The sequence below is a fragment of the Lutjanus erythropterus genome, chromosome 1 (assembly GCF_056507025.1).
Source record: "Lutjanus erythropterus isolate fLutEry1 chromosome 1, fLutEry1.hap2, whole genome shotgun sequence".
NCBI classification, from domain to species: Eukaryota; Metazoa; Chordata; class Actinopteri; order Lutjaniformes; family Lutjanidae; genus Lutjanus; species Lutjanus erythropterus.
In genome coordinates, this window is record NC_139317.1 from 28,232,546 (window position 1) to 28,257,136 (window position 24,591).

At 37.5% G+C, this 24,591-nt stretch overlaps 1 protein-coding gene across 2 annotated transcripts; it reads right to left on the reverse strand.

The window, feature by feature from the left end:
- Nucleotides 1–171: 171 nt before the first annotated feature.
- ddx21 (DEAD (Asp-Glu-Ala-Asp) box helicase 21) lies at nucleotides 172–12,029 on the reverse strand. 2 transcript variants are annotated; one of them, XM_084718648.1, is made up of 16 exons: nucleotides 11,869–12,029; nucleotides 10,388–10,612; nucleotides 9,948–10,088; nucleotides 9,200–9,275; nucleotides 8,380–8,558; nucleotides 8,142–8,259; nucleotides 7,732–7,917; nucleotides 7,171–7,316; nucleotides 6,667–6,816; nucleotides 6,158–6,319; nucleotides 5,723–5,842; nucleotides 5,327–5,400; nucleotides 4,214–4,373; nucleotides 2,050–2,184; nucleotides 1,403–1,447; nucleotides 172–1,264 (listed from the first exon to the last, which is right to left on the reverse strand). In XM_084718648.1, the coding sequence occupies exons 1-16, from the start codon at nucleotides 11,950–11,952 to the stop codon at nucleotides 1,007–1,009; spliced, it is 2,259 nt and encodes a 752-aa protein (XP_084574774.1). In that variant the 5' UTR covers nucleotides 11,953–12,029; the 3' UTR covers nucleotides 172–1,006. The 2 variants fall into 2 exon arrangements, with proteins under 2 accessions (XP_084574774.1, XP_084574783.1); XM_084718657.1 differs by having other exon boundaries at nucleotides 10,388–10,606; nucleotides 11,869–12,023.
- Between the last annotated feature and the right edge of the window lie 12,562 nt (nucleotides 12,030–24,591).

A 24,591-nucleotide genomic window follows, 5' to 3' on the forward strand; every position in this document is an offset into this window, starting at 1 on the left:
AGTGAATAATAAGTAAATTAATCTTTTTTAAACATGTCTTCTTTAAGCCCAGCTGAAGTTAAAAGTTAAGTGTCAAGTTCCTGAAAGTCATTAACACTGAAAATTAAACTTCAAAATGTTTTGCATTTATATATGCTTATTTTACACACATATAAAAAGACATAACACAACTTGAGTTGACCTTTTTTTATTAAGTCATTTCATTCAAATGAATGGAAGCAGTAGACACAGTTATTAAATAGAGGCAATTGCAAAGCAATCATCCAATACATATTTGGGGACAGATTTAAGCTGAGGGTGAGGCAGCAATCCAACACTGAGCACAACTCAGCCATCTCACCACTGGTCTCTGTTGGTGCACAGTAGAAACATAGAACCTCCCACAAGACAGGATCTGCAGTAGAGTGCACACTCATCGTTAAGTATTGATGTCATATCACAACAAGTAGCGTGTTTACCAGTTGTTAGGTCAGAGTTGCTCAGGTCTGATTACTGTCACCATTCCCCAAACACCCAGTATAAAAAGAGTAACTACTTTACCTCAGTGGATAACGCATTCAAACTTTCAAGTCATCACACAATGCTCAACTTTTTTGATCCTGTCATTTCAAACATAGGAACTGAAAGATGTAATTCAGCTGTGAAGAACAAATTCATGAGGTGCAATGAATGACAGACCCATGAGGCATTATAAAATGGCTGCCAGTGGTACTGTGTTAAATACTGTAAACACAGAAACTGATCTTAAACCCAGAGGAAACAGCTACTGGGAAATAAATCTAACTTCTCAGATTACATGTGATACTTTATTTTCAGACAACAGGACCTGGTAATTTAATGTACTGTATATATAAAGCTAATGAATATTTGAAAACTTTCAATTCAGCTTGCATCAGGATGAAGATTTCCCCCAGCCATACACAGATGGCTCTCACTGACAGCCAATAAAAATTACTGCCATCCCAGATGAGTGACAGTCAGTCTTATCAGTCCACAGTTTGGCACTTCAATAATCAAAAGCTTGACTGAAGCTGCGTTTGTGTCCTCCTCTGTTGCCACCACCACCGCCGTTCCGGAAGCTGTTACCACGGCCGCCATGTCCCCCAAAATTTCGCCCCCGTCCACCTCTGAATCCTCCTCCTCTGTCACCGCGGTTACCGCTGCCAAAGCCTCGGTCGCCACGGTTACTGAACTGCTTCTCCTCCAGGTCTGGGAGCTCTGTGGCTACAGTCAGTTGCCATCGGCGACCATCCTTCCAGTTCTCCTGTTGAAGGATCAAGTGGGGTGAAAAGGACATTAGCAGGACTATCACATTAGATCAACTGATCAATTTTCACTCATTTAATCTTGTAGACACCAAAACACATCTTCAGCAGAAGGGAGTTTCCATTATTGTTCTCACCTGAATCTCCTTGACTTTGTCTGCCGGGACATCAAAACAAACTCCCTGTAATAAACAGAATAAGGGTGAGATGGTGAGTATGAGAACACTCTGTGCCTGCTGTGCTAAGAGTCACAACAGACATGGTCACACATACAGAAAGCTTTCACACATTTACTTTTTGCTGCTAACAGGTGTGTTGCTTTTTACTTGCTGTGGATAACTGGTTGTGTGCCACGTCTAGTGCAGCTGTAGAAGCTGAATTCACATATAAACTAAACAGTACTGTTTTTCTTCTCTAAATCTGCATTTTGATTTACCACCAGGTCTCCCATTTACTTTTTCATTTGCCAAGTCTATTACTTTCATTTATGACTGTGGGCACTATGGGGGCTTTTTTGGCAAGACACTGGTTGTTCTAACAAGAGCAATGATTGGCTATCATCTGGACCCAATTATTTGTAAGCTACATCCATGCTCAACTTTAGAACTGCATATCAAATCAAATATTGTCTTCCCAGTACAGAGATTATTCAAAACCCTACATTGGCTCTCATACTGAAATACAATGTAATTAAAAGCGGACAAAAAAATGTAACAAATAAAAATGCCTTTAAAGCATATATTAATGGAAGCAGCACCTCACATATGTTTGTGTGTGTACATACTGTTCTGCCTTTGAGGAAGGTCATTCTGTGAATGTGGTTCTCAATCTGTTCTCCAAGCTGTTCTTTGATGGTTCTCCAGGCATAACCCAAATTATGCATCTCCTGAGAGCACACCAACTGCACAGTGGTGTAGCCCTGCAAAAACAAACACAAACAATAAGTTAGCTGGAAATACAGTTATACAGCACCTAAAAGCACAACAAATTCATGACTTAATCGAAATGGAGCACAAGCACAACATTTTTAAGTGTCTAACAGGGATAACTTGTCAGGTGGACGTGTGGGTGTCAAAGGGCAGTTGCAGTTTGAAGTACTTCGCAGTTGCTCAACCCTTGCAGGATCCACTGTATAGCTGCTGGAGTGTTTTAGTTAACTTTACTTTTACACAAGTGTGTCCAGATTTGTTACTATACTGTATGTCAGGGATTTTTTTTAGAGAAACTGGGAGATAGTCAAATTATTCCAGTTTGATGCTTTAAACTTACAGGCTTATTTCGCTCAGATCAATTTCTTCCTTTCATGACTTCAAGGCTTCCTTGCTTGTTGATCTTAAATACATTTGTTCTTAGTTTTGATTGCATTTACCTTTTTTTTTTGCTTATGACTCAGTTTTCTGTCATAATGTTTTCAGGTCTGCATATTAATTTTATTTCTTGATCTTTTTATTCAAATGACACTTGTAACAGATGTAGTCAGTATGGTTTGGGACGATGGGAGAGCCCTCATGTTTATGTCCTTGTTGATGTTAATGTGTCAATATTGTGTTGTTTGATTGTTTAACTTCTCATTTCTCAATGTTTGTTGATGCACATGATTTGTGCCAGAGCACCCCTTTGAAAACAAGATGGTACATCTCAAGGGGTTTATCCTCTTATTTAAATTTTGAAATGAAATTAAATGAAAAAATGGATCAACTGACAGCCCGCAACTGGCCAACCAAAGTTTCCCTTCCAGCTGTAATATAGCTAATGCAAACTGAACAGCTTCCTGCTGCTGCAGCTTCCCATTAAAAGTATTTAATGGTGAAAGATAAGTTAACTGTTATTATGAAGTAGGCACAGGAAATGCAATTTGTAAGTGAGCTTAGCTTTACCACTATCATTCATCAAAAATGTTTCTACAAAACAAGACAACAGTTGTTTTCTACATTTTCTGATGGCAGATCAGTTTTTCATATATTGCAAGGAATAATGGAAAAAAGGAGCAGCCACAGTAAGCTTCTAAACATCTTACCAACTCCTTTCATTTTCACGGTTCAGACTGATGTCATGTGCAGTATAAACAATGCAGTCTGAATTCTGTGAACTGTAGTATTAATCCTCATTTGCTGTTACCACCAGTAACTACAGGTGTTGCATACACAATAATGGTGCAACTGCACAATCTCCGCAAGGTCTGAGAACATTTTCTCGTTAGTTATGTAGTTGATTTTTAGAGGCTCCTGTGGACAAAAGCACTACTCACTGTGATTTTGCCTGAGAACATGTAAACACAGGCTCATTTCACCCGTGTTCAAACTAAGAATCTGATCCAGTGGCAGGCGTTAAGAACAATAAAGAAATAGCTGATCTTCTCGTGGATGCTCCCTTTAACTTATGTAGGTCATGTAGAGGCACCAGTAACAAATTGAGATAACCAGTTAAAAACTCCTTGTAGTGGCTTTTAGTATCTAGTTATCATTATGGATTTCCCATGTTTTGAGGAGTCTGTTTACCCTGATATAGGCTGATAAAAAATATCATTTATCATGTAAGAAACTGAAAATATAATGATTACATAAGTATTAACCGACAATGTATGTTTTGTATACCATTTCTCTGGAGCTCATAGGTTTCTGGCTCTCATTTGGTTGGTCTGCCTTGTTAGTCAAGCAATGGCAGTAACTGCAACACAATTGACATTGTTTTGTTTGGAGGAACCATTTGCTGAAAAAAGACAGGTCAACAAGAGCCGCCATTTCAAGTGAGAGCCAGTTGTTTTATTATTCAGCTTGTTTAAATTGTTTGTGCTTCAACTGAGAACAAAACATGTGTTTTGTATCACATTTTTGATGATTAACTGATTACTGTCAACATCTTCAGCTACCGGTTAAGGAAAATGCACAAAATTTCCAACTCTAATGTGAAGGTAATTTATAATGACAATAAAACCAAACCAAACTTACAGCATCAGAGTTAAGAAGTGACCTCTGCTCCAGACTTGTGGCTCCAGAAATATGGGCCAGGGCGGCAGCTAGTGCATCAACCGCTCCTCTTTCCTCAATCAGTTTCTCGGCTGACGCTCTGAAGTACTCAATAGCTGCGACTGGAACAGAGTCCAGAAACCTGAACACAACAAAGACATAAAATCATAACCATCTGACACTTATCTGCTTTCGGTCAGGAAATGTGTTCCACGCTGAACGGTAATTAAGCAGAACCTCAGCAGGGCAGAGGCTTCTTGGGGCCACTTTTAAGTAACATCTATGTTACTTCACTGATTGGCTGTCCAAGTAACGACTGTAGTGCTGATTATTAATCAAATTATGTGGCTGACAGAGTCCAAAGTTTCAAATAGTAATGATCTCCTGTACTTTCATACTTCTAAAACAAAACATAATAGTTAATAAAATTAACTAGATGATGAAATAGATTAATGAAATAAAAAAAAATACAGTATTTAAATAATCAAGTTCAAGTTCTTAATAGAATTTAAATGCGATTGTGACAACAAGAATGAATAAAAAATTTTTAGTACCTGGCAGGAGTCTGCAACTCTTACTATTAAGAGACATTTTTGGCCAGAAAAAAAAAAAACTTGTCTTGAGCCACAACTATTAAATTCTTTATTTTCCTCCAAGACTTTCTTCTCTATCTTTTTCTTGTTTTGGATAGGGCATCCATAGCTAACCTAGAGAGACTCAAGGCTAGCCACCAGCAAAAAGGTACTGGAAAGGGGGAAAAGGCGCTGAGCCACAGATATAGCTGAGCCATATGATGCACATTTCAGTTGTCGAAACGTCAAACACTTTTTTATTCAGTGTAGACTGCTCATTTTTACAACTGGAGAATGTAAAAATCACTGCGTGTATACAAAAATAGTATATGATGAGAAAATAATGCAAATATAAATAAGATTTTTTTTTTTTTTAATCAAAGCCACAGGGAGCCACTGACGAGGTGCGAAAGAGCTGCAGGTTGCTGACCCCCAGCACCAGGGATAACCATTAACCAAACAACATAGAAAAACAAACAAACGCTGTATATAAATTTGGCTCTCATGGTCCAAAGTGACCTACCTGACAGCATCCTTGCTTGATGACTTGATGATATCATTGGCAGTGGGAACGCCAACTCGTCTGAATGTAATGCCCTGGAATAATAACAAACAAAATGAAAACCATGTATTTGTCAATAAAATCTTATCTTATAGCCTATTTACAACTACAGTAAAAAAAGGGAGTTTCAGTCTGATTTTCTCTGAAGCAGCAGCAGCACCTTCTTCAACTCTGGCCTCTCTTATGAAACAACCGCGACTTTTCTTTCTCCCCTTCCTTCTGTAGCTTCTTGTCCGTTTCCGGCACAGAAGTGAGTGAAAGCATTGTTTTTTCATTTCCGCAAAGCTGCTCAAACAACTGCCACTCTTCTTTCCCTCTCCGTTTTCTTCTGATTCAACTGAATTTAAAGACACTTACTGCTTTGTTTTCTACGTAGCGCAGCTGGTCCTCTTCTTTCCTCTGGTAGAAACAGATGCAGACACCGGTCCTGCCAGCTCGGCCCGTACGTCCTGAACGATGGATGTATGACTCCACATCCTAACACAACCGCAGAGACGGACACATTTTCAAACAAAGTGAAGGTGACAGGCCTTTATGAATCATAGTTTATGCAACATTGTTAATAAGAAAGTGTCCAATTCTTCTGCTGTTCCCATTTTCAACTCATGTAAATACTAATTTTTCCATGTATTGTCTTATGGAATCTGCACCTTAAAAATCACACACCTTAAAAACATTTAGAAATCTTAAATATGGCTAATAATAAAAATCTGAAATATGGCAAAGAAATGGCTAGTCTAATAATTGCAAAGGTGTGTAAAATTCTTGTCGATTACTGGTCACACATTGCACCTTGGGTGGAGAACACTGGATCACCAGGTCGACTTCAGGGATGTCTAATCCACGGGCTGCAACGTTGGTGGCAACTAGAACCTCAAAAGCACCATTCCTGAAGCCCTTCAGTGTCATCTCTCTCTGTTTCTGAGGGATATCACCATGGAGGGACTGAGAACTCTGAAAACCAAAAACAAACCAAAACAAAATGAGAAACAAACCCTACAGAATTTGCTTGCTTCTTTGTAGCTGCTTGTTTCCATTTATGACATTACAATTATGGGGAAACGAACACATTTAACAGCGTGTATATGTTTTTTTTAAGAACCAACTAAAAACAGCAGATTGGTTCCTTTCCCATTGTCGTTGCCAGTGGACGAGTTTACCTTGCTGTTTTGTTTCTGATGGGTCTTGGTCAATGTCATAAATGCATCAGATAACCGAGACTCAGCCATGTGTATACAGGAGAGCAGAGAGAAAGGAGTGTGTATGTGTGTGTGTGCGTGCGTCTGTGTCCGTGTGTCTACCTGTTTGATGGAAGTATTCATGGAAAGTTCGTTGGCTTCTTTCTTGGTCTCACAGAACACAATGGTTCTGCCATGGCTGCCGCTGTAAACCTGGATCACATCGCCGAGCACGGCTGCACGCTGTGACCAGTGGCATGCTATGGCCAGATGCTACAGAGAAGAGGACAGGCAGAAAGACAAAAAGATAAACAGAGACAGAGGGAAGGAAACCAGGGAGAGAAAACAGAGACATTTTCATTAATCCAGCTGGCAGACTTTAACTTGTAGTTCATTACAATTCCACTGGTGTTGACGATGATAAATACAACAATTTTTACTGCAAATGAACTTTCTGGGCTCTCCTGATGGAGATATATGTGAGCGCGTTTTACAGTCTCACTTTAACAGTCGCTGCTTACAGGCAACTCTGAGAGGTCTAAGCCTAAGACCTCAGCCTGCTGTAACAGCTGTTAAATTGTACCCATCACACACTCTTCACCATCTCTCTCACACACACACACTTACTTCGACAGTTGTTGCAGCTTTCTGTGTTTTCTTTCCAATCAGGTCGACATGTTTGCACCCTGGTCTCATGTATTTCTTGGCCACCTCGTAGACCCAGGGGGGGCATGTGGCCGAAAACAGAAGAGTCTGTGGGTTGGAGTCGGAGTCTGGAGAAACACAAACACACACTTACTTTTGTAGTTTCACATACATGATCACACTATACTGATCATTTAATCTGCTTTAACATAGTATATAATATACAAAACAAAATCCAATCAGTCCAACTGATACACATGCATAATTATGAACACAGACAGTACACTGAAAAATTAGCATTAGAAAATATAAAGACTATAAAACAACAGCAAAAAACATTTATTTTTGTTTGACCAGACCTTAAAAATTAACTAAATTATCTAATTAATCTTAACAATTAAGTTAACAGTGACAAGTCGCCGTCCAAGAGAAGAGAGAGCAATGACCCACAGCTGGTACTGGTGTGGTTTATTGATAAATCAGTATTTTGGACACCACCACTCTAAAAGAAAAAAACAACAGACAGACACAGATTAACTTTACCTTTATTATATGATGAGGCCAAAATCTCTTCAACCTGTTCTGCAAATCCCATGTCCAACATTTGGTCGACTTCATCTAGAACGACGTGTTTCAGCTTAGAGAGGTCCAGTTTATGGTTCTGGATATGGTCTTTGATGCGACCAGGAGTTCCAACCAAAATGTCGATACCATTACGGATTGCATCGACTAGACAGGAGAAGGGGAGAGAGTTATTAACGATATTAATAGTAATTAAGAAAATATGCTGTTAAAATAGCAGAAAACAAAGGAAAACAAATAATTAGCTGGTATTTAACTAGTTAACCTGAGAAGTATTTCATAAAACATTAAATATCAAGAAGAACTGAAAACAAATTGATTCTTAATAAGCTGAACTTTTTCAAATTACGTCTAAGGATATATCTGCTTACTCTGTGGGTTGTATGAGCTGCCTCCATAGAAACAGCTGATAGACAGTCTCTTGATGATGTCTTTGAAGTCTTTAGCGACCTGGATAGCTAACTCTCTGGTGGGAGTCAACACCAGGACCTACAGTCAAGACAGAGAAAAGACTCAGTTATACACAAGCACACTCAGAGAGCAAATGATACTGGGACTCTGACTGATGCAAGTCTTCAGTCACTAGTGTGAAAGTGCCTGTGTGCACACCTTGGGAGGACGGCCTCTTGTCGGCACCACTGAATCCTTCTGGAGCTTCTCCACCAAAGGGATTGCAAAGGAGAAAGTCTTCCCCGTTCCTGTTCGGGCTTGGGCAATTACGTCCTCCCCATCATATACAGAATTAAAAGTCTTCACCTGAATGTCAAACAGGTAGGAGACTCCGCGAGCTGAGAAAGGGATAGAGACAGAGTGTTAGGAGGGGTATTAGCTGGGGTACTTATTAAAAACAATCCACCTGACAACATGAGCTGGTGGCGAGAGAAGGTGAAACGGTTGGTAAACAAGATTCTACCCTGTTTTCCAAAAATAAAAATTTAAAATCACGCCAAGCAGTGATGGAAGTTTAGAAGGGTGACAGAAACAGAGCGTAGGTGACACACTGAAGTGTCCTCGTTATGCACACCTTTACTGTCTCTGATTGTGTAGCAATCTGATGTGTTTACATCACAGATGACAAAGAAAGGCATTTAAATGTCAGTAAAACATATTCATGTAGGCTGATATAGGAGTATAGTGTGGCACTGAACTAAAAAACAACAACAACAAAAAAAAAACAAGAACAAAGGAACGAATCACTGAATCTTTGTATTGAATGGCCAAATCCGATTCGACTGACTGAAATTCTTTGTTTGGTACATCCCTAAAGAAAATATTATAAAATGAAGTCCATCAACAATGTAAACGCACACAGCTTTTATTTTTTGGGCAGAGAAGCAAACATTTGAACACGGTACATGTACCACTGCACTTCTGCTCTCAAGCCACAGTGGTAAAAACTGTGGTATAAAAATGTTAATATGATATTTACCTTTTAGTTTATCAATGGTGACTTGGGAGATCCTGAAGTTGGAGAAGGCCCCTGCCTTCTGCTCTGGTGTCTCCTCCTAAACAAATAGTCAGTCCATCAGTTATCAGTCAGTTATCTTCAAGCTACCAAAAGAACTTTTGTATTTTTTGGATTCTGGAGCCCCCTGTAGGCAAAACCAGTAGTATTTACACTGCAATAACCACAAACATAACCTCTAATTATCTAAATAAAAATCTCCCCAAAAATATTGAGTTGGTTAATGTTATATAAATATGAAAAGCAAATTGTATTAATTTGTAAAACTTTTAAATGCTTGAAGACCTGCTAAGTTGTTAATTAGCTGCTTTGCCATCAACCTGTAGTTGTTTTATTATTTAATTCCTATATTATGGCCATCCCATTTATGTGAACATATCCTAACCACACTGCTGTTCTTCAACTTTTATTTTTTATACTAGTCACAAGAGGTTACAAGACCAGTTGGACTCAAGATTGAAGGAGCACACAAAACACTGAAGAATGGCCACTTTGTAATACAACAAAATCAAATGCACCAATATATAATAACCAAAATGCAACACCTAGGTTTTAGAAACAGCTTACATGGTCGTCCCCTATCTCTAGCTACCCAACAGAACTCAGAAAACTGCAAAAGAGCTTAATTATCTACTCAAATTACCACAAAGATTATTCTGCACAAACTTCTCCCAAGAGGAAAAACAGTTAGTGGCCGGTCTATGAGTCATACCGTTTCCTTTTCACTGTCACTGGCCGATTCTTCACTTGACTGGGACGGTGTCTGGATGGGTGTCTGAACAGGGGTGTTTGGGGTGGAATGTCCGTTGGTTGCCTCCTCTGCGATTGCTTTCTTTTGCTTCTTCTTTTTTTTCTACAAACCAAGATGAAAGTGGAGACAATGTTATACAAAGGGTAGACAATGACCCTGTCCACACCAAGGTACAGCCAGAGAATATTCATTTATATTTTAAGCAAATTTCTAATCTGCCACACAACACTTCTATGGCCTTGTCCTCATTTACCATCAGTGCAAATCAAATGTGTCCCACAAAACAACTTGATGGATAATAAATATAGTTTGTTATCCATTCAGTCACAACACTAGGCATTTTTGTTGAGGAAATCTGTCCATCTGGTAACCACATATTCAAAGTAACAACATGCACTCACCTCTGTGTCGCCTTCAGCGTTCTTCTTAGTCTTCTTCGTTGGCGTTTCAACACCATTACTGTTGCCATTCATGTCTGTGTAGTCGTCCATTTGGTCCGCTGCCAGCTTGTCTTTTTTCTTTTTCTTCTTTGGTGCTGGAGGTTCACAGTCTGGGTCCTCCTGCACTTCCTGGTCCTCAAACTGCTCCTTCTTCTTCTTCAGCTTCTTGCCCTCCTTGATCTTGTTCTTTATTCATTTTTTCAACAGAATCAACAAAAGACAATTAAGTTTCAGTCAAGCCAAACACTGTGCATTGACTCACAAGTTTAAGAAAGCCAAATGTTGCCACCCCAGCAGCTTGAGAAATTTCTAGCTTGGCGTCATCTCATCATATTGCATATGGCAGAGAACACAACATTAGATTTGATACATTATTATTTTAAGTAAATCAAAATGTTTTTATTAAATTAAACAAGTGCCTACCTGACTACAGAGGGTCTTAGTTTCTATTAAGAAGATTAAAAATGTCTTTATCTAATATTGGCTAGACCTTATAAACACTATATAGAATAGACAATCACAGTTAGTGTCATCAGTGGAGCTGCAAAGATTAGGTGACCAATCAGTTGAACGGAAATTATTTGAAAAACTTTAATAATCAATTAATTGTTTAAGTCATTTTTCAGTCAAAGAAAATGTCAAATATCTGATGATGATAATTCTTAAACATAATTTTCTGCGTTTCTTCATCCTTTGTAACAGTTAATGAAAATTCTTTGAATTTTGGACTGTTGGTTGGACAAAAGAAGCCCTCTGGGCTCTGAGAAATCGTGATGAGCATTTCTCACAATATTTAAACATTTCATAGACTACATATATACACACACACACATATGCATATAGTCTGTAAATTCATCTTACTATAAGGAGTTTGACAAAAATATCAATAATCAACAATTAACACAATCACTTATAGCAGCTGTAATTAAGTTAAACAGTTTCTTTTACTTTTGTGAGCAGATTGTATTGTGTACTTAAAACAGCTGACTACCCCAGCTGTATTACACGTCATCAAGTCGCGTCCACAGCACAGATACACACAAATAGGAGCAGTATCCTACAGATTCCCACGTTGTTCACCCGTTAATCCATGTGATCTACACATCAGCTCAACACATGGACGTGCCACGTGATCGTCCAGCTAGCCTAAGTGGCTACGTTAACAATGTATGCTAACACTGGCTAGCAGGGGGAAACATTTACTTTCCTGATTAATACCGGTGCTGGCTCCAATGTTGTCAATAAAATGTCATTATTAGTGTCGCTACGTGAACCTTCCTTACGCTGGTTGCCAAAAAGTTAGCTTAGTTAGTCGGTTAGCCGGGGTTTCGGGTTGGCTCGTTGAGCCACATGTTGTCAAACATGGAGCAGCAGGCAGGACGTCGGACGAGCAACACGGATTATTTTAGTGTATCCAACGCGACACGACCTGATCTGCTCACCTTCAGGGTCTTGACCTCTGCTACAGTGTCCACAGTGTCCTCCATGGCATGATCTTCCGTTTCAAATGTGATTTTTGTCGGCATTTCTCTCCCTGATGGAACCCCTCAGCGTAGACACACAGGCTGACCCACGGGCACGCGGATGGAAAGGAACGCGCAGGGCTGCGCGAGGAAGGATGTTCGCGAGCCAGACATAGAAATAGAAGGGATAGACAGGCACTCTGTAGTTCAAGCATAGACAGTAGAAGAGTGATGTCATATCATATCACATCATGTCACTATTGCAGTCAATAAAAAAACCTAACCTAACCAAACTAACCAAACCTAACCAAACCTAGGTGTCCACACAAATAAAGTCTTTGTGTAAAACACTGCAGACATCGTGCATCGTACTGTTTACAGACAGTCTGCCGTCTGTAGTTTGCCAGAGACAGAGAGGGTCGTGTCTAGAAGGGAACTCTAGACCCGCGAAAGATCGCGCGAGTTTGATTATTTTAGTTGAAATAAGAGACAATCTCGCGAGAGTTGTGCAAATGAAGAGTTACCTTATAGACACGAACGAAAAAGGTGTGCAACTCCTAAAACAGAAAATCATGTGCTGCCGATGTTTTTAATGTGGCGAGACGCCATGGATAAAACAGTATTCACTGATCCACAGAGAGTCACTGAAACACTGATCTGCTTGATGGAAAAAATACTCAGATTCCTTACTTAGGTATAGTGTTTTTACTACAATTTTAAAAATGTGCATGTTATTGTTTTCTTTGTTGAAAAATCAACATTTTTATTGTTGTTGTTGTACTTTAAAGATATTCGTATCGTTAGTTTTTTTTTATTATTACTAATTAACTGATTTTTCTCTCAAAGTGCACCAGATTGAAGCTTTTAAATATAAAATGTCGAACATTTTCTTCCAGGGGAGCATATGCCCCCGGACCCCTTTAGAGGTGTTGTATCCCTCTCACCTTTTGCACCCCTGAACCGTTTTCATGCCTGAATATGAAAATGTTAAAGACATCAGCTGCCCAGCAGATGGTGCTCTGTTCCTGTTCTGTAAGGCTTTCTCCTTTACCTATTCTTACGAGTTTACAAGTGAGAGGCCATCTGATGATTTACCCCACGAAGTGAAACCATGACAGTAATATGTCTGCTTGCCCTTACATGTAATTAAAGTCCATCTGAAAGGTAGCTGCATGTTTTTTTTTCTGCCACAGCATACAAAGGCCTTTCTGCTCTGTAAACCACATGTCCTGTATTCTTTTTTGAGATAATACACTTACAGAAACTGTTTAGTTTCATGGTTTAACATTACATCACACTGTTATCTGTGGTTGGTTTGAACACTAAGAGACCATTATAATTGCACCATGAATATTTTCCTCGATCTTCACTACAGTGATACATTTTGGACTTGTCATTAAGATGTCATTAAGTTTTATTACGCTGTCAAACAAGGCCTTGGGATTTTGTAGAAATGGTAGGGACGTTTCCCTGCCAATATCCAGCAACTACTGCTTTATCCCTATAATAATTTTGATTAAAAGTTGTCAAATGTTAGTAATGTTACTGCGATTCAGTATTGCGACAGGTCACCTTTGCTTTGTTTTTGTTTGTTTTTTTAAGCCACAGGTCTTTTTTTTAATATATCTCCCTCACTGCCTCTATGCATGCATTAAAGGTGCAATGTGTAAGATTTATGGGCATTTAATGGCAGAATATGGCAGAAATTGAACACAATATTCAAAGTATGTAGTGCAGTGGTTCCAAACCTTTTTTCTTCTTTTTTTTAGTGACCAAATCTTTATCATTTTTCTTCCACCATTCTACACGGTGGCATGAACATACAATTATACAAATTCTACACACATAAGTACAGAAAAAGGAAATGTTATTTGTTTGCAATCACTGGATTTTATCTATTCACATTGCCATCAATATGGCATCTCATAATTGTGCACTATACTCAGCATGTACCTCCTCATATTTGTTCCTCATCCTATTAATTTATAAATTTATGTACAGTGAGAATTCACATCAAGGCTTTAGCATTATTTACAGATCAAACTGACAATTCTAAGACTGACACATTATGAAAGGAAGATATTCACTGAGTAATGGATAGAGTATGTGGGGCTAGCCACCTTTCAATAAGGATGTTTTGGCTGCTGTTAAATCAGCAAAAGAACCCTTCTCCGATGGTCTAATAAATGAAGTGATGAATCATCGTTAAACAGTACAATAATAACACCAGATACTATGTCAATCACTTGCCTCCAAAACTGTCTTAACTACAGTATGCTGAAGAATATGTGCACATAGGTACCAATAGTCCTTTGGTTACAGGATATTGGGTGTAGGATCGTCCTTAGCTGACAGCATTTCCTAGTTGACACATAACACCTGTGTACTGTTTTATAATGTGTCAGTTAATGATTATACTTGTTTTGTTGTTTTGTTGTTAACTTGTTTTGATTATACTCCAGATTCTCTTCCAGTCAATATTCTGGCCATAATATTTCAAATTCTGCATTCCATACTGCAGTGATGCCGACATATCCATGTAATTTCTGTTATATATTTTGTGTATGTGTGAAGTGAGGCCACCTACATCATTCAACTCTGGCTACACCGTGCAAAGAAATAAGCGCCAGAAAGAAGCACCAGATAAACTGTGTGTTTCAAATCTGAGAAAGACATTAGACCATTATTGTTTACTATATCTGAAAGGTAACGCATCCCCTGGCTTTGCCATAGAAGTAACTGTTTTCCAATACTTAATAGTTTATTTTGAAAAATCAGTGTATTAATATGCCAGTTTACCTCCCATTTACACAATTTCTCTACACGCTTCCCGCCTTCTCCACTAACCATTAAAGCTGCAGTAGGTGGAAAACCTGAAAATGTTTGATTTTTGAGTCTCATCTGAGTTAGGTTTCGTTTTCTGTGTCCTCAGCCACTCAGCTCAGGGAGCAGCGTGCCCTTCATGAGCGCCAGCAACAGTTTACGAGGCTATCATGAGCGAGCACAAACAGACATAGACTGTGTTTAATAAAATAGACACATTGACAGTAAAAAACACAGACAGAAGAGAGACACTACATTTAAAAACAAAGATTCAGTGTGAAGATACGGAACTACTGAGAGTTGAACATAAAGAGACTTTTAAAAACACCTTTGTCTCTGCTCTTCTGCACACACAAGCTCAGTATAACAACACTCGCTTGTTGGAGGGAGACAGAAATGAGGCTCGCCACTGTCGGGCAGTGAGTGTTCTTCACTCACTCTGTAAACAGCACGGTGGGCTCCTCCATGGTGCTGCTGCACACGGGTTTACAAGCAAACATGAAGATAAATCCACTTTTTAATCTCAAAATTAAAAAAAAAAAAAAACTCTGGCTCTCATCTGGCCGGTCAGTACATCCACGATTGTTTAGTGAATTATTTAAAAGCAGCATTATAAAATAGCTGTTATGAGTGATGTTTATGTTCCTCCAAATATGAGCACTTTTATAAGTCCTAGCAGTGAAATTTAGGTCCAAAACACCCCTTTTCTTTGTGTCCCATATCTGTGGTCTCAATGTTCAGATACGTGAAATTAGTTAATAAAATTACATTCTGACATTTTTTACTGCTTTATTTTAGTTATTAATATGTTTTTTATTCGTGAGGGTTATTTTAACACATCAGTAGATGTGATTTACAGGTTAGAATTGTAATATCTGTTATAAAAAGCAACCCTTTTTCTTTAGCTTGTATACACAATTGACATTTAAAGTTAATGTCTAAATTTTACATTGAATAGAGAAATTAATGAAATCCTTATGTTTTATTATTTATTTGTATGTTACTATTATTTTTGTTGTTGTTGTTGTTATCATTTAGTATTTAGTATTTGCAGTGATACACAAAGCTTGATGAAAATACATTTAAATGTCTTAAAATTTTATATCAATTAAAAAAAATGTAAATGAGTGTTTGTCCAAACATACAAATGTATGAGAACAAACGGTGAGCTTGTTCCAGATTAAAACCGACCGCAGCGCTGTTGCAGAAAGATTGTTATCATTCATTCTGCAAAGTAAACAGCATCTACAAGGCAAATGTCCAGATTTGGAAAACAGAAAGAGAAGCAGCAACTTGAGAATTTACGGAGCGGAAGAGTAAACTGAGAGCAGAGACGTGTCGTTTAAATCAGCTCAATCCGGGGACAGACAGAGACCACAGATCAACTGTTGTCAAATTCTCCAGCTTTCAAACTCAGGAAAGTGTCCTCCACCGAGCGTGGGGAAAAAAAGAAAAGAAAATTCACAGGAAAGCAGATTTTTTTTTATCATGATCACTCCATTGCATTGCAGAACAAGAAGAGAGAATATATCGAGATTAAAAACCAGCTGAGACCCGCACGGTGGTGTTGAACTCAGTCTGGGAAGCGGCAGACGGTCTGCGTGGATATGAAATAAACTACAAGGTATCTGAAGCAGAAAAGAACTGCGTGGACTGAGACTATCAGCTCTGTGGGACATAAGGTTCGTACCACAACTGAAGCGTCCAGTTATTAAAGATACTGCTGCTCTTTTTGGGATCGAACAACCCTGTTGTTTATAAAAATTGACAGACGGGTAGTCTCTCTCTCTCTCTCTCTCTCTCTCTCTCTCTCTCTCTCTCTCTCTCTCTCTCTCTCTCTCTCTCTCTCTCACACACACACACACACACACACACACACACACACACACACACACACACACACACACTTACTCGCTCTCATACACTCCCGCAATATAAGTAACAGGCATCTTATTTCTTTTAAAATAGGCTGTGATTGTTCTTTTTTTGAAAATGAGCTATACGTTTGTGAGGAGATAGCCTGTATAATTTAGCTCCCTGTCTTTCTGTTTGTTTGTTTGTTGTTGTTTTTCTTGGTCTGTATGGCTGTCTTTCCGTTTTGACTCCCAAAAGGAGGTCATTGGAAGAGGTTGGTTTGGTACCACTGCCACTTCCCCTCAAATTACAAAAAACGTTTGAAACTAATGAACTATATGCAAACACTCTGTCAGGATGTTCTTAAGACTTTGCAGCTTTATAAAGGTTCCACCAGAAACCAAAAAGGGTCCTCCTATGGGGACAAGCCGAAGAACCAATTATGGCTCTAGTTAGCACCTTTATTTCATTCATTCATTCATTTTCTGAGCCTATCCCAGCTGACATTGCGCCCAAGAGGCGGGGTACACCCTGGACAAGTGGCCAGTTCATCGCCGGGCTGACACATAGAGACAGATAACCACTCACACTCACACGGGCAATTTAGAGTCACCAATTAACCTAGCATGCATGTCTTTGGACTGTGGGAGGAAGCCGGAGAGAACCCACGCAGACACGGGGAGAACATGCAAACTCCGCACAGAAAGGCCCTGCACCAGCCAGGGAGCTGGGGGATCGAAGTCTCCTGACTCCCCCCCCTTCTTGCTGTGAGGCGGCAGTGCTAACCACTGCACCACCGTGCCACCCCCCTTTATTTCTGTATGTGCAATTCGAATTCTTATTAAAACCTTTCATAGCCATTGAAAACCATAACATACAGGTAAACAAACAAACAAACAAAAGACAAGTGTTTTATTGGACATAAACACGGTGCAGCAGGCAAAGGTTTGTGGAGGTGAACATGACCACTGAGCAGAACAGCTCAGGAACTTAGACTGAAACTTTGGAGAGACAGAAGCCACTTTTGTTTAAATACCTGCTGTTGAAACATCAGTGTTTAAAAAGTCACCAGTACACAGAGTAGTTTTAGAGAAGAATATACTCATTCTTAATTTTTTTTAACACCAGAATTTTACTAGTTGAGTAATATCTTTAATTTGATTTCATTTTGAACATTGAAAAAGTCAAAATAAGATACACATGTAAAAAATATTAATAAAGTGAAAACGAAAAGAAAGCCAACAACAACAGCATCATCACTGACATGCTTTGATTCTCCTTCATTTCTGTACCTCTTTTTGTACATCTTTTTAACCCTCCGAGGAGTGTAACTACGAAGCGAGATTAATGGGTTAGCGAGCTATGTTGAGTCTAAAGCCAGGATTTTCAGTGTCACAAAGGTGGCTCTCTTTTAACCTGCTAGATCACCATGGTAACTTATACTAAACTCATAACCTGGTCGGCAGCAGGTTATGTTCAGAGTTTCAGATTAAATCGTCTGTAAAACGCTCTTCTTCGTTCTTTAACTAATTATTGTCCTAACAAGGTTGTTTATGAGCGATATAGCTTTTAAACTGAGGAAAGACATTAAAAATGAAAAGTTGTTGAGCTGTATGTTCATAATATCACTGAACGAATCCATATTAATGTAAAACATGTAACAGCAGCACAAACTGTCTGCAGCGCGCTGTCATGATGGTAACCTCCGTTTGGTGATGCAGGGTCATTTTTCCCGTTTGCTCCAGATCATATTAACACTTTAAATTGACATGGTATATAATCCACACAGTAAAATAATGATGAAGCAACTACAGACACTTTGAATACTTTTTACTGTTACCTGTTTTGTCTTGGTGATATTGCAGCTCAGATCACTGATTAGAAAATTCATCATCATTTATCACAGACGGTCTTAAATCAGTTCACTCATTTTACTTTGGTTTGGTCAAAAACTTCAGTGATGTCCACGTCTCTGTCATCATAGGACAGTGTCAAACAGACTTTATCATGTTTAAATCTGCTGTATGGAGTTTTATTGTTTAATGTGCAGTTTTCATGTTAGAATAAACAGCAGCATTAAGACCACATTTAGTCCATCAGTAACTTTCTGACATCATTCTTCTTCTCCTGCTTTATTTGCAGCAACAGTGTTGCTTTTTGCCGTAATGTATTTTGTATATTTTCAACAGCTCATAATTATAACAACTTGATGATTTTGACTGAAGTAAGTGGCTCGTGATCGTTTCATTTCATGCGGAATAAAACAAACGCCCCTTTTATGTGAGCGCACACAGAGTCTGAAGATGAAAGCCTGGATCAACAAAGTGAGTTGATAACCACCATCGTGATACCCGTTATCTCTGATTGCGGTTTTAGGCTTTGTCGATCCAGATCATTCAGAGAAAGCCTGGCTGTTTTGAGCTTGCTTCGCAGTATACCCCTCTGGCCTTGTTCAAAATCACTACCCTTTCAGCTTGTTCATGGTCAGAAGTGGCCACCAACCGTTTGAGTCTGTATTTTTTATTTTTTATTTTATTTTTTTACATTTTTAATGTTTTTTGCTACTTTTACTGCATAATGTTTTTAACTAACATCTGTTCTTGTCATACGGTTAACTTATCAATTCCTTTTTAATTTTTTAACCCTTCAAATGCCACTTTGTTTGCACAATGCACTTGTTGAAAAACAACCTCAAAAATGACCATTGTCTATATTCTCAGTGCCAGTGTTCTTGTATTGTTAATAGTACAGTCTGAGATATGTAACTGATTCACAACAACATTATTATGCATTGTTATTTTTGTGCAGGGAAAGCAAATTAGATAAAACTCCCTCTTAGCTTGTTCGTGGCCAAAAATGGCCATCGTCTGTTTTCATTTCCAAAATGCTATAAAATTAATATATATTAAAAGATTTTTCCAACTTCAACAAGTTGATTTTTTTCATTTGCATCAGTCCTTTTCATGAAAACTAAAATTTCATTCAAATTCAGAATTTTAACCCTTTAAATGCCTGTTAGATCACATAATGCTAATGATTCATAAAGGGAGAAAAACATAAAATCACTTTTTTTTTTTTACCAAATAATACATGCTACCTGATTTATTTTTTAACCATCATTACAGCTAAATGTATGTCAATAATTAGCAGTATCAGTGATTTTTATGCATTATTACTTTTTTGTGCAGTGGCAGAAAAACATAACAACTCCCACTTAGCATGTTCGTGGACAAAAATGGCCACCTCCTTTACAGACACTTTATACTGAAAATATTTGCTACTTTCACTACTTAAATTTTTTAATTTGGCCTCAGTCCCGATCATGAAATCCAAAATATTAATCAATTCCAGAATTTGAAACCTTTAAATACCAGTTGGATTACATATTACTATTACCTATTCAGGGAAAAAATAGGCAGTTGTTGCAGAATGTTGTCATGTTTTTCACCATATAATTGATGCAACCTATTTTTTTTAATCATCATTGCAGGTCAGTACCAGTGACAGTAACAAAGATATATGTATATATATATATATATATATATATATATATATATATATATATATATATATATATATATATATATATATATATATATATATATTGCATTATTACTTCTTTTGAGCAGTGAAAAAAAAGATGAAAATTCCCAACTGGTGTTGGCCAAAAATGGCCATTTGCTGTTTGATTTTACAACATGATATAAAAATACCACATAAAGATTATTTTCTACTTTCAACAATTATTTTTTTTTAATTAGAATCAGCCCTCTCCATGAAATGCAAAATTTCAGAATTTTAACCCTTTAAATTTGATTTGAGAAATGAAGCAGTACTTTAAACATTTTTTTTTTTATAGAGAACAAGATAACAAGTGTGTGTGTGTGTGTGTGTGTGTGTGTGTGTGTGTGTGTGTGTGTGTGTGTGTAAACTAAGAAAAATGACAGCCTAAAAAATAATTAATTAATAAACCTGATGTGTACAGAATTATTATTGATACAAAATTTGTTTTTCCATTTAACTTGAAATGCCTCGTTTCCTTCTTTAATAAAGTAGCCCGCCATGACCCCAGTATTTGTAACAAATTGGCATGAATTAAAATAATGCAGCAGCAGTCCTCATATAAAACAAAATAAAATAATAAAATAAAATAACTAACCATGTAGCCATTTTAACCATTTTTATTGTATTTATTTATTAGTAAAACACAATGCTACGTACTCACTCAGCTATCGCAGTTCAAGAATCTTCAGGTTTGGACCCAAATGCAGACAATGCAGACAGAGAGGAGCAGTTAAGTGATATTTAATAAACAAAACAGAACCAACAAACACTTACATTATATGTCTGAACAACCAAACATCATCAGAACAGTCAAGCAGGACCATGCCTGTGGAAAACAATGACCAATGTGTGCAGCACAGAGAACAAAATAAAAAAGACAGAGTGAAGGGAACAGGCAGAAAAAAAGGAAGGAAAGAAAAGAAAAAAGAAAAAGAGATTGAGATTATTATTTCTGTGAGAAAAATACTTGAATGTGAGCTGTAATTGCGAATTATACACTTTAAAACATATCAGTGTTGCCAGCAGAAGGCAGTATGGTGGTATGCTTCTCCCACAGACCCTCGTATCCAGTGGTCCCTCTTACTTCCTCGTTCTACAGAGCAAAGCTGCATTGAATAGAAGCACCTGTCGCCTGTCTCGTCTGTTTTCTACAGGAACCTTTTCTTTGTTTGCCTAACCTTTTCTGTGTATGGGTTCTCAGTCTGATACCTGTAACATTTTCTTACCTGACTGCAACCCAGTTTAATGTCAGGGTGAATGTTGATTTAACTGAGTTAAGTTCAATTTAGCTGTAAATGTGAATAGCCCACTAATAGCGAAGTGCTTTATTTCATCAGCATCCTGGTATTCAATAATGCTATTAAATAGTTTAGATGAAGTGTAAAAATAAATACAAATTGTAGACATGCATGTTCTTGCACACAGAGTTTTTATGGAACTAGTACTCGAATTCTGCTGGTTTGATTTGCTTGATTGATTGTTGTTTGTTTGACCTTGCACATCTACATTTTGTATTATTACTAGTTCTGCTTTTCATTTTGTATTTGTATTAAGTTCTATTTAAAAAAAAAAAAAAAAAAAACACTTGTGTTTTGCCTTTTCCTTTAAGTAAATATATATGGGTCAAAATTGACCCGTAACACCATAGATGTTACTATAGTTAATAATATTAAATTATTTTTTTTTGAACATTTAAGAGATGTGTTCTAATACCCCTCAGTAACAGTCAGGTAACATAACAACATTTCATTTATTTATATAATTCTCTTGAGGTTCATTTGACAGTTTCTTTATATTGAAAACGAAGGGTGTGCTGTTAAAAGAAAGGCCCGGGGGTCCACAACAAAAGTATTAAAACCAATCTTTTCATGGATAAGGAAGCCTAACAAGGTAACCAGGAGGTAAGAAACAAATTGGATGATAAATAATTGTTTTTAGGGTATTTTATGGCTGATTCAAGACACAGGTCAAAACTGACCCGTTAACATAAGAGATAGTAACAGAAAACTAACACAAGAGGAAGGTTAAACTGTAACTGTAGCTCACACTTCTCTCTCACCGCTCTTATGGCTTTGCCTTTTGATAGTTTTATTTGTAGCTTCCTGATGATCACAGTGTCATTCCAGCATTCAGCTCCCTCCCTCTCTGTCTCTTAGACACACTCGACAGTCAGTACCTCCACCGGTATCACAGCTTAGATTACATCAGTGAAGAGTTTTCTTTGTTTAGTTCACTCCGAGGTTCAATAGTTACAGACAGTTTGTTTGGACAATAAAATCATCCAGAGAGTGGATATGCTGTGCTGCTTTTCCAGGAATCATGTTTTATCCGGTTTTGTCTTTCTTCTCATCTTTTTCGGGTAAGGCCTTTTATCTGCTGTGCTTCTTAACAATCCTACAACTTATATTTAAGGGAATAAAAGGTAAAATCATTAAGCAAAAAGGAAAAAGTCTATAGTTTTAAATGTCAGGGTTGAGACTCAAATTTAATTACAAGGAAAAAAATCAAATGACTAACAGAAATATTTTATTACCACTGCCTTCTTATTGTTTAACATAAATTGTAATAGTTTTTATCTCTAAATTTAATAAGTAGAACTCATAGGTGAAATAGTGTGTTAATGTAGAGTCAAAGACGGTACTGATATGAAATGAATGATGAATACTGATAAATGTTAGTTATTGTATTGATGTTAGAATGACACTTGTAAAATGTTTTCTCTTTTTATTGCAGTGAGAATTCACTCATGTTTAATCAGATGTCTGCTTTGGCAAATGGCATCATGAACACTTGCAAACGTGAGAACAGGTCCTATTTTTTAGCAGTAGACCATATGTCTGAACAACCATGTGGACATCAGAATCTTAAGTTAGTAGAAGTCTAATTTATATATATTTGTATATATGTGCGTATGTGTGTGTGTGTGTGTGTGTGTGTGTGTGTGTGTGTGTGTAAACTAAGAAAAATGACAGCCTAAAAAATAATTAATTAATAAACCTGATGTGTACAGTATTATTATTGATACAAAATTTGTTTTTCCATTTAACTTGAAATGCCTCGTTTCCTTCTTTAATAAAGTAGCCCGCCATGACCCCAGTATTTGTAACAAATTGGCATGAATTAAAATAATGCAGCAGCAGTCCTCATATAAAACAAAATAAAATAATAAAATAAAATAACTAACCATGTAGCCATTTTAACCATTTTTATTGTATTTATTTATTAGTAAAACACAATGCTACGTACTCACTCAGCTATCGCAGTTCAAGAATCTTCAGGTTTGGACCCAAATGCAGACAATGCAGACAGAGAGGAGCAGTTAAGTGATATTTAATAAACAAAACAGAACCAACAAACACTTACATTATATGTCTGAACAACCAAACATCATCACAACAGTCAAGCAGGACCATGCCTGTGGAAAACAATGACCAATGTGTGCAGCACAGAGAACAAAATAGAAAAGACAGAGTGAAGGGAACAGGCAGAAAAAAAGGAAGGAAAGAAAAGAAAAAAGAAAAAGAGATTGAGATTATTATTTCTGTGAGAAAAATGCTTGAATGTGAGCTGTAATTGCGAATTATACACTTTAAAACATATCAGTGTTGCCAGCAGAAGGCAGTATGGTGGTATGCTTCTCCCAGACCCTCGTATCCAGTGGTCCCTCTTACTTCCTCGTTCTACAGAGCAAAGCTGCATTGAATAGAAGCACCTGTCGCCTGTCTCGTCTGTTTTCAACAGGAACCTTTTCTTTGTTTGCCTAACCTTTTCTGTGTATGGGTTCTCAGTCTGATACCTGTAACATTTACTTACCTGACTGCAACCCAGTTTAATGTCAGGGTGAATGTTGATTTAACTGAGTTAAGTTCAATTTAGCTGTAAATGTGAATAGCCCACTAATAGCGAAGTGCTTTATTTCATCAGCATCCTGGTATTCAATAATGCTATTAAATAATTTAGATGAAGTGTAAAAATAAATACAAATTGTAGACATTTCTAAACATCATTTATACATTTGCACATGCACATTTTATTATAAAGACATTATCCTTTTACAGGTTTCATTATTTAACCAACAAAATGATTTATGTGTTGAGTTGTGTTTGTGACTTGTTTAATAACCTTTTGTCCTCACAGGGTCATCTTTCTCTACACACAATATGACATCTCATCCGACAGGTAACTTTTCTGTAGGATGGTAATCAGATCAAATTATATCCAACAGAGCATGACACTAACAGTTCAGCAAAGGAGTTAAAGGAATAGTTAATATTTCTTGATGTGGGGTTGTATGAGGTACTTCTTGATAATCAGTGTATGGCATTCAACATGCCCCCAGTTTAAGGAAGCAGAGAGGAGTACCAGAGCGGAAGCTATGGATAAAAAAAAATCACTCAATCAATTTCAGTGCCCACTGTACTTAGAATGTTTTCACTGCTTTCCTTGCCTTTTCTGACATGG

Bases quoted from the DNA above. Each gene is read 5' to 3' on its own strand.
- ddx21 (XM_084718648.1), bottom strand. From the start codon at position 11,952: ATGCCGACAAAAATCACATTTGAAACGGAAGATCATGCCATGGAGGAC. The intron at 8,260-8,379 runs GTGTGCACACAG...TCTTGACTGTAG, and splicing joins CAAGAGGCCGTCCTCCCAAG to GTCCTGGTGTTGACTCCCAC. The intron at 7,918-8,141 runs GTAAGCAGATAT...TCTCCTGTCTAG, and splicing joins CAGCTCATACAACCCACAGA to TCGATGCAATCCGTAATGGT.